The following is a 12,815-nucleotide window of genomic DNA, read 5'->3' on the forward strand; positions in this document are numbered from 1 at the left end:
TGAGATCACAGTGGAAAGAGAGGTTGACAGAAGTGGCTACAGCAGCATTGAACAAAGCTGAACTTTGCATCAGAAATAAGTTGAGTTTTGCATTTCACCGAGACATTGTTGGCAGTCTCTTAGGATGTATCTGTGTAATAAAGACTGGCAGAATCACTGGCGGGTGGTGGGTACAGGGGGTGAAGCCTCCACCAGGCTCAGGAGGCCAGGTTGAGAATGGGCTATCTTCACCATGACCCCATAGTAGGCGATCTGAAGATGCCAAAAGCGGAGGAAAAGTGCTCCCAATAAAGATGGCACAGGACAAAGTTGCAAGGATCACGTCCCCATAAAAATACTAACCTGGCCCTGTCTGCTGGAAGCTATGCTCCTAATGACAGAAAATGAGGATGTCACTTTAAACCAAAAGCTTGCTGCGTAAAATGCTTTCTGCGTACAGTATGTGTTTTCCTAAGAATTGTGTTCGGTATTATTCTGGTTTTGAGGCCCTGAAAGTTACATTGTCATTTTCTGAATTATTTATTTCAAGGTAATGTCCAGTCCGGATGGGAGAACGTTATATTATGAAGCTTCGACCACTTGGCAAAGACACGTTTTTCCGTGATGAACCGGTGACCCCCGTATGGAGCGTTCTCATGTAGGATATACTCGTCACATTCGTATCTTCCTGGTTCATAATAGTGATAGGGAACCTTCCGGAAGCCATTTGTTCTGAAAAGGAAACAAGCGAGTTTAATTACATTTCTTTGAAGGAATGCTGACTTAAATTTTTTTTGTATTATATTGCTTTAAGCAGAACTAAACTCTCTTAACCACTTAAGCCCCGGAAGATTTTACCCCCTTCCTGACCAGGGCCTATTTTGCGATTCGGCACTGTGTGAATTTAACAGACAATTGCGAGGTCGTGCAACGCTGTACACAAACAAATTTGATGTCCTTTTTTTTTTCCACAAACAGAGCTTTCTTTTGGTGGTATTTGATCACCTGTGCGATTTTTACTTTTTGCGCTATAAACAAAAAAGAGCGACAATTTTGCAAAAATAACAATATTTTTCACATATTTTAATATGAAATTCCCCCCCAAAAAAATGTAAAAATCAAATTTTTTTAACATTTTAGGCCAATTTGTTTTCTGCTACATATGTTTGGTAAAAAAAAATCACAAAAAGCGTATTTTGATTGGTATGCGCAAAAGTTATCGCGTTTACTAACTAAGGGAAAGATTTTTGTCATTTTTATTGTTTTTTTTTTTTTAACGAGTAATGGCGGTGATCTGCGTTTTTTTTTTTTTTAGCGGAACTGCGACATTGCGGCGGACAGATCGGACCCTTGACTGATATTTTTTACACTTTTGGGGTTACCAGTGACATTACTACAGTAATCAGTGCTATACATATGCACTGTTACTGTAAAAATGACACTGGGAGGGAAGGGGTTAACTTTATTTGAGAGGGAGGGGTTAAGTGTGTTCCTAGGGGCGTGATTCTAACTGTGATTGGATGTGGCTGTGTGTGTAACAGCAGAGATCAACGGTCCTACATAGCAGGACCGTATGATCTGTGCTGTTACACAGGGGAGAATGACAGACGGCTGTGTTTACATTAGCCGCCTGCCTTTCTCCCTCCGTAACCGACGATCGCGAGTGACCGGCGGACATCGGGTCCGCCGGTCACTTGCGCGGGGGGGGGGGGTCCGTGAGCGAGCAGTAAATAGTCGTGCGGCGGTCGGCAAGTGGTTAATTACCATTGACTGATCCTTATGCTACTAGAATTAGTGAAATGATAGGAAGATATGTTCGATTTTCTTGTTTTATTTAAATCGGTGTTTATTAAAAAGAGTTTTAAGCTTTTTTTGTTTTTTACATTTCTTTAGGTGCAGGGAGAAAACAGGCGCCACACTGAGTGCAGTATGTCAGGATCATATGTTTAATATATCAAATGAACAGGTACTCACAAACGGTATGATAAAAACAGCATAGCAGTATGTGACAGGGAAAAGAATCATCCCAGTGTCCAGATTCAGGATGGCACTAGCGGTCTCGAAGCCCTGGGTAGTAGCGAGTGGAGAATCGACACTTCCCATATGCTGGGGACACAGCGCTGGCCGTCCTGACGTCACTTCCGGGATACGTACTGGCGCCGGCGACGCGTTGTCGGAGCATGCGCTCCTTCTTCAGGCCGATAATGCGCCATTTTGGACGAGGGCTTAAATAGACAGAAGGGCAGAGCCAGCTGGGTCCTAAAGAGTGCCATAATTCTAACTCAAAAGGAAGAAGCCTGCTATAACACTGAACTGGAACGAAGTGTATTATAGACAAACAACCAAAGCAGTGGTCAACTGGAATGCAGTCATCAAGAAACACTTACATCACATTACATATGTATATATATCCCCATATTGTTACACACAGGAATATATTATCATAATATAGTGATATAATTTAAATAATTTATTATAAAACCAAATATATAAAAAAGGATATGTATATAGAAATACCATTTTTCATTTCATAAAAGCCACCATATTTTTATAAAAAATACACCATATTTTTAAAAAATGCACCATATTTTTTAAAAAAGCCACCATATTTTTAAAAAACATATCTTATCTAAAAATTATAAATCATATAGGTTATCTGAAAATTATCATCAGCCAACATATCCATCCACTAATGTATCCCATTGGATTATCCTAACTAAGTACATGGCCATTATAAAGGGTATTTTAAAAGGGTATTTTAAATAAGACAATAGGGCATATCTCTCAGATGTCCAAACAAAAATTATTGGATAGGATCAAATGAGAGAATTGGTCTCAATTTCCTCATTCAAACCACCCGGCACCAAAGTATCCAGGGTATAAATCCAATAGGCCTCTCTTTGACATAATCTCTTATAGCGATCTGCTGGCGCAAAGGTAGCGGGTATGGACTCAATAATCCACACCCTGAGGCCGACGGAAAGGTGTCCATGATGTAGCAGGAAGTGGCGTGGAACACTGTGCTTGTCATCACCAGCCTCCACAAACCTGCGATGTTCACCAAATCTCTTCCTCAGGGTGCGGATTGTCCTTCCTACATAAAAGAGCCCACATGGGCATGTGAGGCAATAAACAACAAACTCAGTGGAGCAGTTGTAAAAATGTGTAAATGAATATGTTTTTCCCTTCACTTGAAACATTTTCTGTCCATGTGTGACGTGTTTGCAAGTCAAACACAATTTTTTGCGGCATTGGAACATCCCAATAAGTGGGATCAAGCAAGGTCTCTCTAAACGTGACATAGGTAGATGTTTCAACTTGCTGGGTGCCACCATACTTTTGATGTTCCTTGCTCTTCTATAAGTAACCTTTGGTTTGGGGGGTAAATTCTCCCTCAGATTGGGGTCTTCCAGTAAGATTGGCCAATGCTTGACCAGAATTCGCTCCATTTTTTTAAACTTAGTGTGAAATTGAGTCACGAATCTGGGGATGGCAACTTCTGTATCAGATTTTTCTTTTTTAGTACTTTCATGGCCGGCCAAATAGATGTTATGGGCATGATTCAGAAGGGTGTCCGGAAAGGCTTTATCAGTAAATTTTTTCTTCAATTGGGCACTCTGTTCTAGATAGTCATCGTCATTGGTGCAATTTCTTCTCAATCTGCAGAACTGGCTCTTTGGGATATTATTTATCCACCTAGGATGGTGGCAACTCTTAAAGTGTAAGAAGGAGTTCCCTGCTGTGGGCTTCGTATAGTTTTTTGCTTCTATTCTTCCCTCACGATGGTATAGGAGTAGATCCAGAAAAGCCAGCTCTGCAGAATGATACACTGAAGTGAAGGACAAATTATATTCATTACTATTACAGTGACTGACAAATTCAAGGAGTAGGGACTCTGAGCCGTCCCAGACAACAATAATGTCGTCTATATATCTACCGTAAAAGACAATGTGAGAGGCATACGGATTGTTGTTCCAGATGCGTTTGTCCTCCCACATCCCCATCGTTAAATTGGCGTAGCTGGGGGCAAAATTGGCCCCCATAGCAGTGCCATTTACCTGTACATAAAAGTCTCCATCGAATAAAAAATAATTGTGGGTGAGACAAAATCTGGTTGCCTCCACGATGAACCGGGCTTGGGACGAGTTGATGGTAGGGTCATCCATAAGAGACTGGGTAACTGCTTGTAAGCCTACAGAGTGAGGGATGGACGTATAGAGAGAATCCACATCAAGGGAAACCCACATGTACGTGGACTCCCAACTATAAGGTGCCAATAGTTCAAGCAAATGGACCCCATCCCGAATATATGATGGTAGGTTCTGAGCCAAAGGCTGCAGAAACTGATCTACATATTGGGAAAAGGGGTTGGTGACACTATCCATTGCCGCAACTATCGGCCTACCAGGCGGATTCTGTAGATTCTTATGTACTTTTGGAATATGATAAAAGTACGGTGTTGAGTAGAAGTCCCTGTGAAAAAAGGAATATTCTGACTTATTGATGGTACCTTCTTCCTTTGCTTGTGTAATAAGTCCTGTAGCTTCAAGAATATAACCAGGTTGGGGGTCAGCCGGTAGTTTACGATATGTGGTGGTATCCGCCAGCAGACGCTGGGCTTCTCTCAAGTAGTCAACTCTATCCTGGATGACTATCCCCCCTCCCTTATCTGCAGTTTTGATTATCAGATTGTGATTTTTGGATAAATCAGTTAAGGCCTGTCTCTCCGCATGGCTTAAATTGTGGTTAAAAGAGGGGAACTTGCTACAGGGATTAGGGTGGGTACACATCTTCTTTAACTCTGAGAAGACCACCTGGTAGAACGTCTGTATATATTGGCCTTTAGAGTGTACAGGATTAAAATTAGATTTGGCACGAAAACTAGTGTGTTGAACTGGTGGGGATGTAGAAGGATGTTGGGTGTAAAACGCCAGATCCTCATCATCATCGCTAATATACAACTCCTCTAGGAGTTTCAGCCCAATGGGATCAATGGATGGCTCAGATTCCATCTCTAGAATTGGTGTAGATAAATCAATGGAAACATTTTGGTTTTTATCTTTATTTTCTTGGATCTTAAAATGCCGTCTCAATGTAAGCAAACGGATAAAGCTATTAAGATCCTTAAATAAAGTAAAAGGGTTGGGGAGGACTGAGGGAGCAAAATTGAGTCCTCTATGGAGAAGGGAAGTTTCTGATAGGGATAAAGTATGTGTCGACAAGTTAAATATTTTTATGGTATCAGCAGTCTTACCCTTTTCTTTGTTCCTATGTCGTCCTCCTCCCCCCCGCTTACCCCTACATCGAGCTTTCTCTTTGTGTGGGCAGGCGGAGGGGGAGGACCTAAAAAATTCTGGACATTGGGTATACCAGTACTGGAAGTGGCCTCATCCCTAGGGGAAGTCGCTACACCATCACCTACCGATCTCATTGGAGAAAGGTTGGGGGCCCTAGAGGACATAGGGGACACTGCCACCTGAGGGGGCAAGAGGCACCCACTGTCCACATCAGATGGTCTACTACATGTAGGGCTAATAATAGGTACTAACGAACTAATCTCAACTGAAGGAACTTCCTGCACCTGCATATGGCTGGGGCTTAAAACCCTCGTAGAAACAGGGTTAGTCATATCAGAGCTTTTTACCTTTTTAGTATTACATTTACGTTTTGACTTGGGCTTACGCTGGGGTTTGGGTGTGGAAGGGGGAGGGGAAAGACCAGGAGCTAACTCCCAGGAGTCATCTCCAGACCCTATAGGTACTGATGATGCCACCCTCTTTCCTTTTCTCTTTTTCTGGCTATTATCCCTATCCTTATGGCAATTGCCATTAGACCTGGTGTTGGGGGCACAATTAGTATATTTGTGGATGGTCCGAGATTGGTGGTAAGGATTAGTACTAGAGTGTGATATTCCATTTGAAGGCTGCTTTAGGTGCTTCCTGGTTTCTGGCCTAGGCCAAAATGATGTCATACATTCAAGGAGTTTTCATAGCATCATTTTCTTTTATCTGGAGGAGGGGCTTTCTCAGTTAGGCCTGTGTCCCGCCAGAATAGACGACCCATCAGATTAGGAAACAAAAGTGACGATCCGGCAGCTGAATACTTACTGCGCATGCGCGGGTTTGCTAATCTGACAGAACTCCTGCAGTCATCATTCGCCAGCGGACATCTTACTACACCCAGCTACGTCTTGAATTTCACAGTCATTTAACTAATAAAGTGAGCGTATATGAATCAATATGGTGTACTGAGATCTGTCATGCTCTTCATGTTACATTTTCAAAGCCTAAAGGTTTAGCGCTGAGCAGTGCGGGTGTACCAAGATGGCCACTGCCACCTTCCTATTGCTGGCGTCCAGCTTCTTTCAAAATGTAACATTCAAAACAGCATTACGGATGTCAATATACTATATTTATTTATTTCTGCTTAGTTTATTACTAAAATGACTGTGAAATGCAAGACGTAGCTGGGTGTAGTAAGATGTCCACTGCCACCTTCTGACTGCAGGTGTCCTGTCACATTAGCAAACCTGCTATGCATGCGCAGTAAGGATTCAGCTGACAGAATGTCACTTCCGTTATCTAATCTGACGGGTCGCCTATTCTGACAGAACACCTGCATTACTGAGCTAAGGGCAGATGGATTCCAGGAAGTAACTGCTACATTAATCATCTGCCCTTACTCAAGATTGCCCCAGCTTGAAATGCTAGGAGGGTGTATTTGAAAGTGATTTCTAAACAAAATTAAGAATGGAGACATAGATGGATGGAGGAGTTTGCTTTAAATAATAAAAATGAATTGAATAGTGTTTTGGATTTGCTGTGCTTGGATACCGTTGAGTTCCGCTTTAATTGTGTTTGTAGCATGGAAAAGTATACTTAACATTAATTTTTATCATCGTTTTTTTTTTTTTTTTTTACAGGTAATGAGTATAATTATCTAGTTTAATTAGTATAATCTATTTTCATAGGTGATGTGCCTTGTTCCTATTTCTCTTCTCCCTTTCATGTTTATAAACTGTTCATATTAGGCCTCACCCATAACAAGGAAAATCAGGATCTCCTTGTCCTTTATTCACATAAAGCAGGGGTCTCTAAACTTCGGCCCGAGGCCAAATCTGGCCCGCTGCAAGATTTTATCCGGCATGTAGCTAGAGTCAGTGGTATATCCTCAATGTGGCCCCCCTGTGCTTTCACACAGCTCAGCTTCACATCAGCAGTGGTCCACTTCTACCCTTTCACCCCCCACCAGTTTCCAGTGCAAGTTTCCCCTGCTGAGCTTTATTTGTCTTCCTCACTGTCTGGTTGCTAGAACTGCTGGGTCCCAGCAACCAATCAAGTGCTTGTCCCAGACCTGCTCCAACCCTACTTCTACAATTAAACTCCTGACTCTCGGCCCCCCACTCTGCTGCTACAAGTAAAGGACGATGTGGACAAAAAAAAGGTAAACAACTGCGCTAAACCAAAAAGATTGTAAGCAGCAACTTCAAGTGTGACTATCACCTTAGAAACAATGTATAAATATAAGTTGCGCTATATAGTGAAAACATATATGATAATGTAAAAAAGTCCAGAGATAAAGTCCATATAAAGGCAAACAGCACATCTGACAAAATTTTCTGTACAGGTACCGCTTACCAAAGGCTAATGATAAATAGGCCCAAAGATTCCAAGTGATCCACAGGAACCAGATCTCAGACGGACTCCGTATGTTGAATGGATCTCCTCAGTGTTGAGTGATCATGTGAAATGAAATAAAAAACGCCATAGCGTAAAACCACAAACAATTAGATGTAACACCCCAAGTGATGGGAATATCAGAAAGGTGCTGTAGTAGTGATAGTAAAGAACATAGACACCTCCAATCCTGTGAATATACTCCTTAACAGAGTAATAAAAAAATATTGCAGAAACAAATAGTGTAGAGGACCTCCCCCAATAGGACTGCAGCTTACCAAAAGGAAAGTAAATAGAGCACTTAGATCCCAATCGTGTCACCGAAGAGGGCTGACAAACATATGCCCTTACCAGCTCCAAAATGATAAAGGCAGAAAAAGGTCCTGATTCGGCCTCAAATGTTCTCAAAGGTCGAGAACATCATCTTTGATGAAACGCGTCAGGTCACGGCGTGCTGACGTCACCCATACGCTACAGTCCTACGAAGGAACGGGCGAGCAGAGCCGTCCGGCCGGCGGCTCCCTACATCTCTCCGTTTGGCTTTTTTGATCTACATGTTTGTAAGTGTTTGCCCTTTATTTTAATAAATTGTTTGTGGGTTTTACACTATGGTCTACCTCTCTTTCAATTCACGGCCATCACCATCTGTATGCTGAGCCTGTATCAGTGTTCCCATTGGAGGCGCCTGGTTTGGAATATCTAGACACCAGCATTTGGAGTTTTGCTCGCAGCGGAAGTGCTTAGGCGAATCAGGACCTTTTTCTGCCTTTATCATTTTGGAGCTGGTAAGGGCATATGTTTGTCAGCCCTCTTCGGTGACACGATTGGGATCTAAGTGCTCTATTTACTTTCCTTTTGGTAAGCTGCAGTCCTATTGGGGGAGGTCCTCTACACTATTTGTTTCTGCAATATTTTTTTATTACTCTGTTAAGGAGTATATTCACAGGATTGGAGGTGTCTATGTTCTTTACTATCACTACTACAGCACCTTTCTGATATTCCCATCACTTGGGGTGTTACATCTAATTGTTTGTGGTTTTACGCTATGGCGTTTTTTATTTCATTTCACATGATCACTCAACACTGAGGAGATCCATTCAACATACGGAGTCCGTCTGAGATCTGGTTCCTGTGGATCACTTGGAATCTTTGGGCCTATTTATCATTAGCCTTTGGTAAGCGGTACCTGTACAGAAAATTTCGTCAGACGTGCTGTTTGCCTTTATATGGACTTTATCTCTGGACTTTTTTACATTATCATATATGTTTTCACTATATAGCGCAACTTATATTTATATATATAAAGGACGATGTGGACCCTGATATAAGGGAGGACTCTGATGGAGACCCTTATGTAAGGGGGGACTCGAATGGGGACTCTGATATACAGGAGACTCTGATGGAGACCCTGATGTAGGGGGGGACTCTGATGGAAGGGTAGACTCTGATGGAGACCTTGATGTAAGGGCGCCTCTAATAGGGACTCTTAAAAAAGGGGAACTGATGTAAAGGGGGCTCTGATGAGGAAGGAGCAGACTGAATTTATTTTTACCTTCCTGAGGATGCACACATTGTGCGAAACATGTTGAGATGCAGCAGCATACCATTGACATATTTTCCGGGACTGCCGGTCCACAACATTTTCTGCCATTGAAACGCACATGGACTCTGAGGTGCGGAGCACAGTGGTATAGAGCATTGCTGGATGTACTATGTGCTGGTCTAAGGGCACCTAAATATGAGAGTTTGCCTTCTTTCATTTTTAAGAGGTTTTTAATTCAATAAACATATTGTGCAATGATATTCTTCCTGTGATTTCCTAATATCATTTTGGGGAACCTATTGAGAGTGGTGGAAAATTGCTTCATTACCTTTGGAGCCATTGGAGGGATTTTAAAGTGATATACAGTACATTGCTATAACACCATGTCTTTCTGGTGAGTATATAATCTATGTGGTGGAGGAAGAGCACATTGAGTTTGTGGATTTCTTTTGGCATGAGGAGCACTTTAGAGGAACAATATAATGACCTACCGACACTGAATTATAAAGTTTGCGGATTTATTCATAACTTATATTTTGTTGTATGGTTTTTATTTTAGCACAAATAAGCAGCCCGGCTTCTCTTATTCATTCACTAAATTTATTTTTAAATTGACCTTTTTAATGGCACAAATTTTTTTGAAATTTATTTTGGCCAGCATTCACAGGAGGGCAGAACTTTGACCAGACCAACCTCAACTCCCACCCTGCTTCATTAACCATGCGCCTTACTCCTGTTTCCCACCCTGCTTCTACAAGGGTAAGGTAAGGAAGGATTACTCTGGTGGGGACCCTGATGTAAGGGGGAACTCTAATAGGGAACCTGATGTAAGGAAGGACTCTAATGGGGACCTTGATGAAAGGGGGAACTTTGATGGGGACCCTGATGTAAGGGAGGACTCTGATGGGAGACCCTGATGTAAGGGAGGACTCTGATTGGGACCCTGATGTAAGGGGCACTCTGACGATCACCTTAATGTAAGAAAGGACCCTGGAGGGGATCGTGATGTAAGGGGGAACTCTGATGGGGACCCTGATGTAAGGGGAAACTCTGATGGGGACCTTGATATAAGAAAGGACCCTGATGGGGACCCTGATGTAACGGTGAACTCTGATGGGAACCTTGATGTAAGAAAGGACCCTGATGGGGACCTGATGTAAGTGGGGAACTCTGATGGGGATCCTAATGTAAGGGGGAACTCTGATGGGGACCCTGATGTAAGGGGGAACTCTGATGGGGACCTTGATGTAAGGGAGGACCCTGATGGGGATCCTGATGTAAGGGGGAACTCTGATGGGGACCTGATGTAAGGGAAAACTCTGATGGGGACCCTGATGTAAGGGAAAACTGTGATGGGGACCCTGATGTGAGGGAGGCCTCTGATAGGGACCCTGATGTAAGAGGGAAACTCTGATGGGGATCCTAATGTAAGGGGGAACTCTGATGGGGACCCTGATATAAGGGAGGACTCTGATGGGAGACCATGATGTAAGGGGCACTGATGTAAAAGGGACTCTGATGAGGAAGGTGCAGACCCTTAAAAATAGGCACATGTTTATTTTGAAACATTTTTTGCCTTATTTTACTGAAACTTTTTCTGTTGTTCTGAATCATATCATGCTGAAAACAAAAATATGTAATATGTAAAACGCATTAATTCATTTAAAGCAAATTCATTCATATAAAAGTTTTTTTTTTGGTCTGCGAGTATTTGTTTAATAATTGCGTATTTGTATAATATACAATGTGCACTTAGTGCCGGTTCACACTAATACGACTTGTCAGGCGACTTGGTCAGCCTGGCAAGTCGTGCACGGTCGCGGTCATTGAGTAGTACAGGACACAAGTCGCTCCGACTTAGAAAAAGGGTCCTGTACTACTTTGGGGCAACCTGGAGGCGACTTGCATTGACTTCCATTATGTGAAGTCCGTGCAAATCGCGCCAAAGTCGCGCTGCACGCGACTTCACAGGTCGCCCCCTAAGTCAGGGCGACCTAATGTGAACGGGCTCTTATAGTGAAAAGTTTAGGGACCCTGACATTAGGCAGCAAGCATCAGAGGGGGATGTTCCAGTATCTTACAGTTTCCATTTTTTAAGGCAGAAAAGGGGTCCCAAAATGTTGGCTTGTGATGCTTGCTGCTTTATGTGAATAAAAGACAAGAGGAAAGGACCTTTTGAACCCCTGAAATGCGTAGGCATTTTATGATATAACAATCTAAATAAAAATGAATCTGGACTTTCCATGTTCTCCTTTTGGCACTGTCCTCCTTGCACACCTAGCTTCAGATGATGCACCAGCTGTTGATGCTCACCTCCACCCATGGGCGTCCGCAGAACTTTTTCAGGGAGTGGCATAATTTAAAGGTCCCCGTGCTCCGCCCCTTTTAAAAATGTCATGAAGGGGAGGGGCTTAGGCATTATACTTATTTTGAGTATTTATTTTTAAAGGGCAAACGACAGCATTTATTTTTAGTTGACCTAGCCTAGGCCAACTAAAAAGATATCTTTTCCATGTGAAACCGCCCCATCCACCAAACCCGATGACAAACTTCTCCATTCTAGATATACCGACTGATGCAAAACCTCATTGGAAAAAACAGACATCTGGAGGAGTGCTGGCGGTCCGTTACAAGGGGTCCATGGTCAGTAGTCATATGAGTGGACTGGTCCTGGGAGCCTTGCTGGAGCATTCATTATAAAGGCGCCATATACATGCTTTTGAGGGTACGTGAGTACTACCAAGGGGGCTCACAGAGGTGCGGTGAAGGTGCTCATCATCCTGTATATACCGAACACTGAAGAGGGATCCACCGTATTATACCAAGGACTATTGCATTGATATTGTGATGTGGATTGGCTGGTTCTGGCTGATCCCTAGGACTTTATTTATTAGGTTCTGATGCGCTGCTAGTGTATACATATATTAATGAAGTGAATGCTTAGAGTTTTTGGATTGTTTATACACCTCTTACATTTGTTAACCTAGAACAAAAAAATTGATCCTGTTCCCTTAAAGCATGTTATACAGCACAGTGCTTGTGCTGTGAAATTTGGCCCCTTCTATCACCTAAAATACCTGGCTGATCCTGCCTGGCTATGTCCTCCCCTCTGTAAACTGACCATGGTATATCATGGCTGCTGAGCCCTGACACCGTGGTCAGTTTACGTGCCTCCATCATCCCCAGCTCTCCTGTCCTCCTCTTTCCCCCCCCCCCCTCATTCCCTCCCTGCCTGTCTGCTCCTGTGTCAGTGCCCCTCCTGGTGCTGTAGTTTCATTTAAATTTTTATATCCTGTATACAGTCTGTTTAAAAATACTGTGCGCCCCTGTGTCTGTGTTTTACAAAAATAAGCCGTTCTTTACAGGTTTTCAGAGCGCCAATAGACACTCACGTGACCCGCCGCCTCTCCTCCTCCTCTCCCCCTCCCCTTATCCTCTCCTTCCAACTGACGTCAGCAAGGAATCCTCAGCCCTGCTCACGGCAGGCAGCTATCAGACAGGGAAAGGAAAGAGCCGACGGGGCACGTGAGCAGCGCTCGGCGCTCTAAAAACTGGTAAAGATTGGATTATTTTTTTTAAACTCAGACACAGGGCCACACAGACTTATTAAACAGACC

The 12,815-nt window shown here is 43.0% G+C and overlaps 1 protein-coding gene across 2 annotated transcripts in view; it reads right to left on the reverse strand.

Moving 5' to 3' along the window:
- Positions 1 to 380: 380 nt before the first annotated feature.
- ST6GALNAC3 (ST6 N-acetylgalactosaminide alpha-2,6-sialyltransferase 3) overlaps positions 381 to 12,815 on the reverse strand; it is a 541,180-nt gene continuing 528,745 nt past the window's right edge. For both annotated transcript variants that reach the window (XM_082266229.1, XM_082266230.1), the window contains exon 5: positions 381 to 711. In XM_082266229.1, coding sequence (XP_082122355.1) covers positions 525 to 711 — 187 coding nt within the window. In that variant the 3' untranslated portion in view covers positions 381 to 524. The remainder of the gene's footprint in view (positions 712 to 12,815) is intronic.

This window comes from Pelophylax lessonae (assembly GCF_965119305.1).
Source record: "Pelophylax lessonae genome assembly, chromosome: 8".
NCBI lineage: Eukaryota > Metazoa > Chordata > Amphibia > Anura > Ranidae > Pelophylax > Pelophylax lessonae.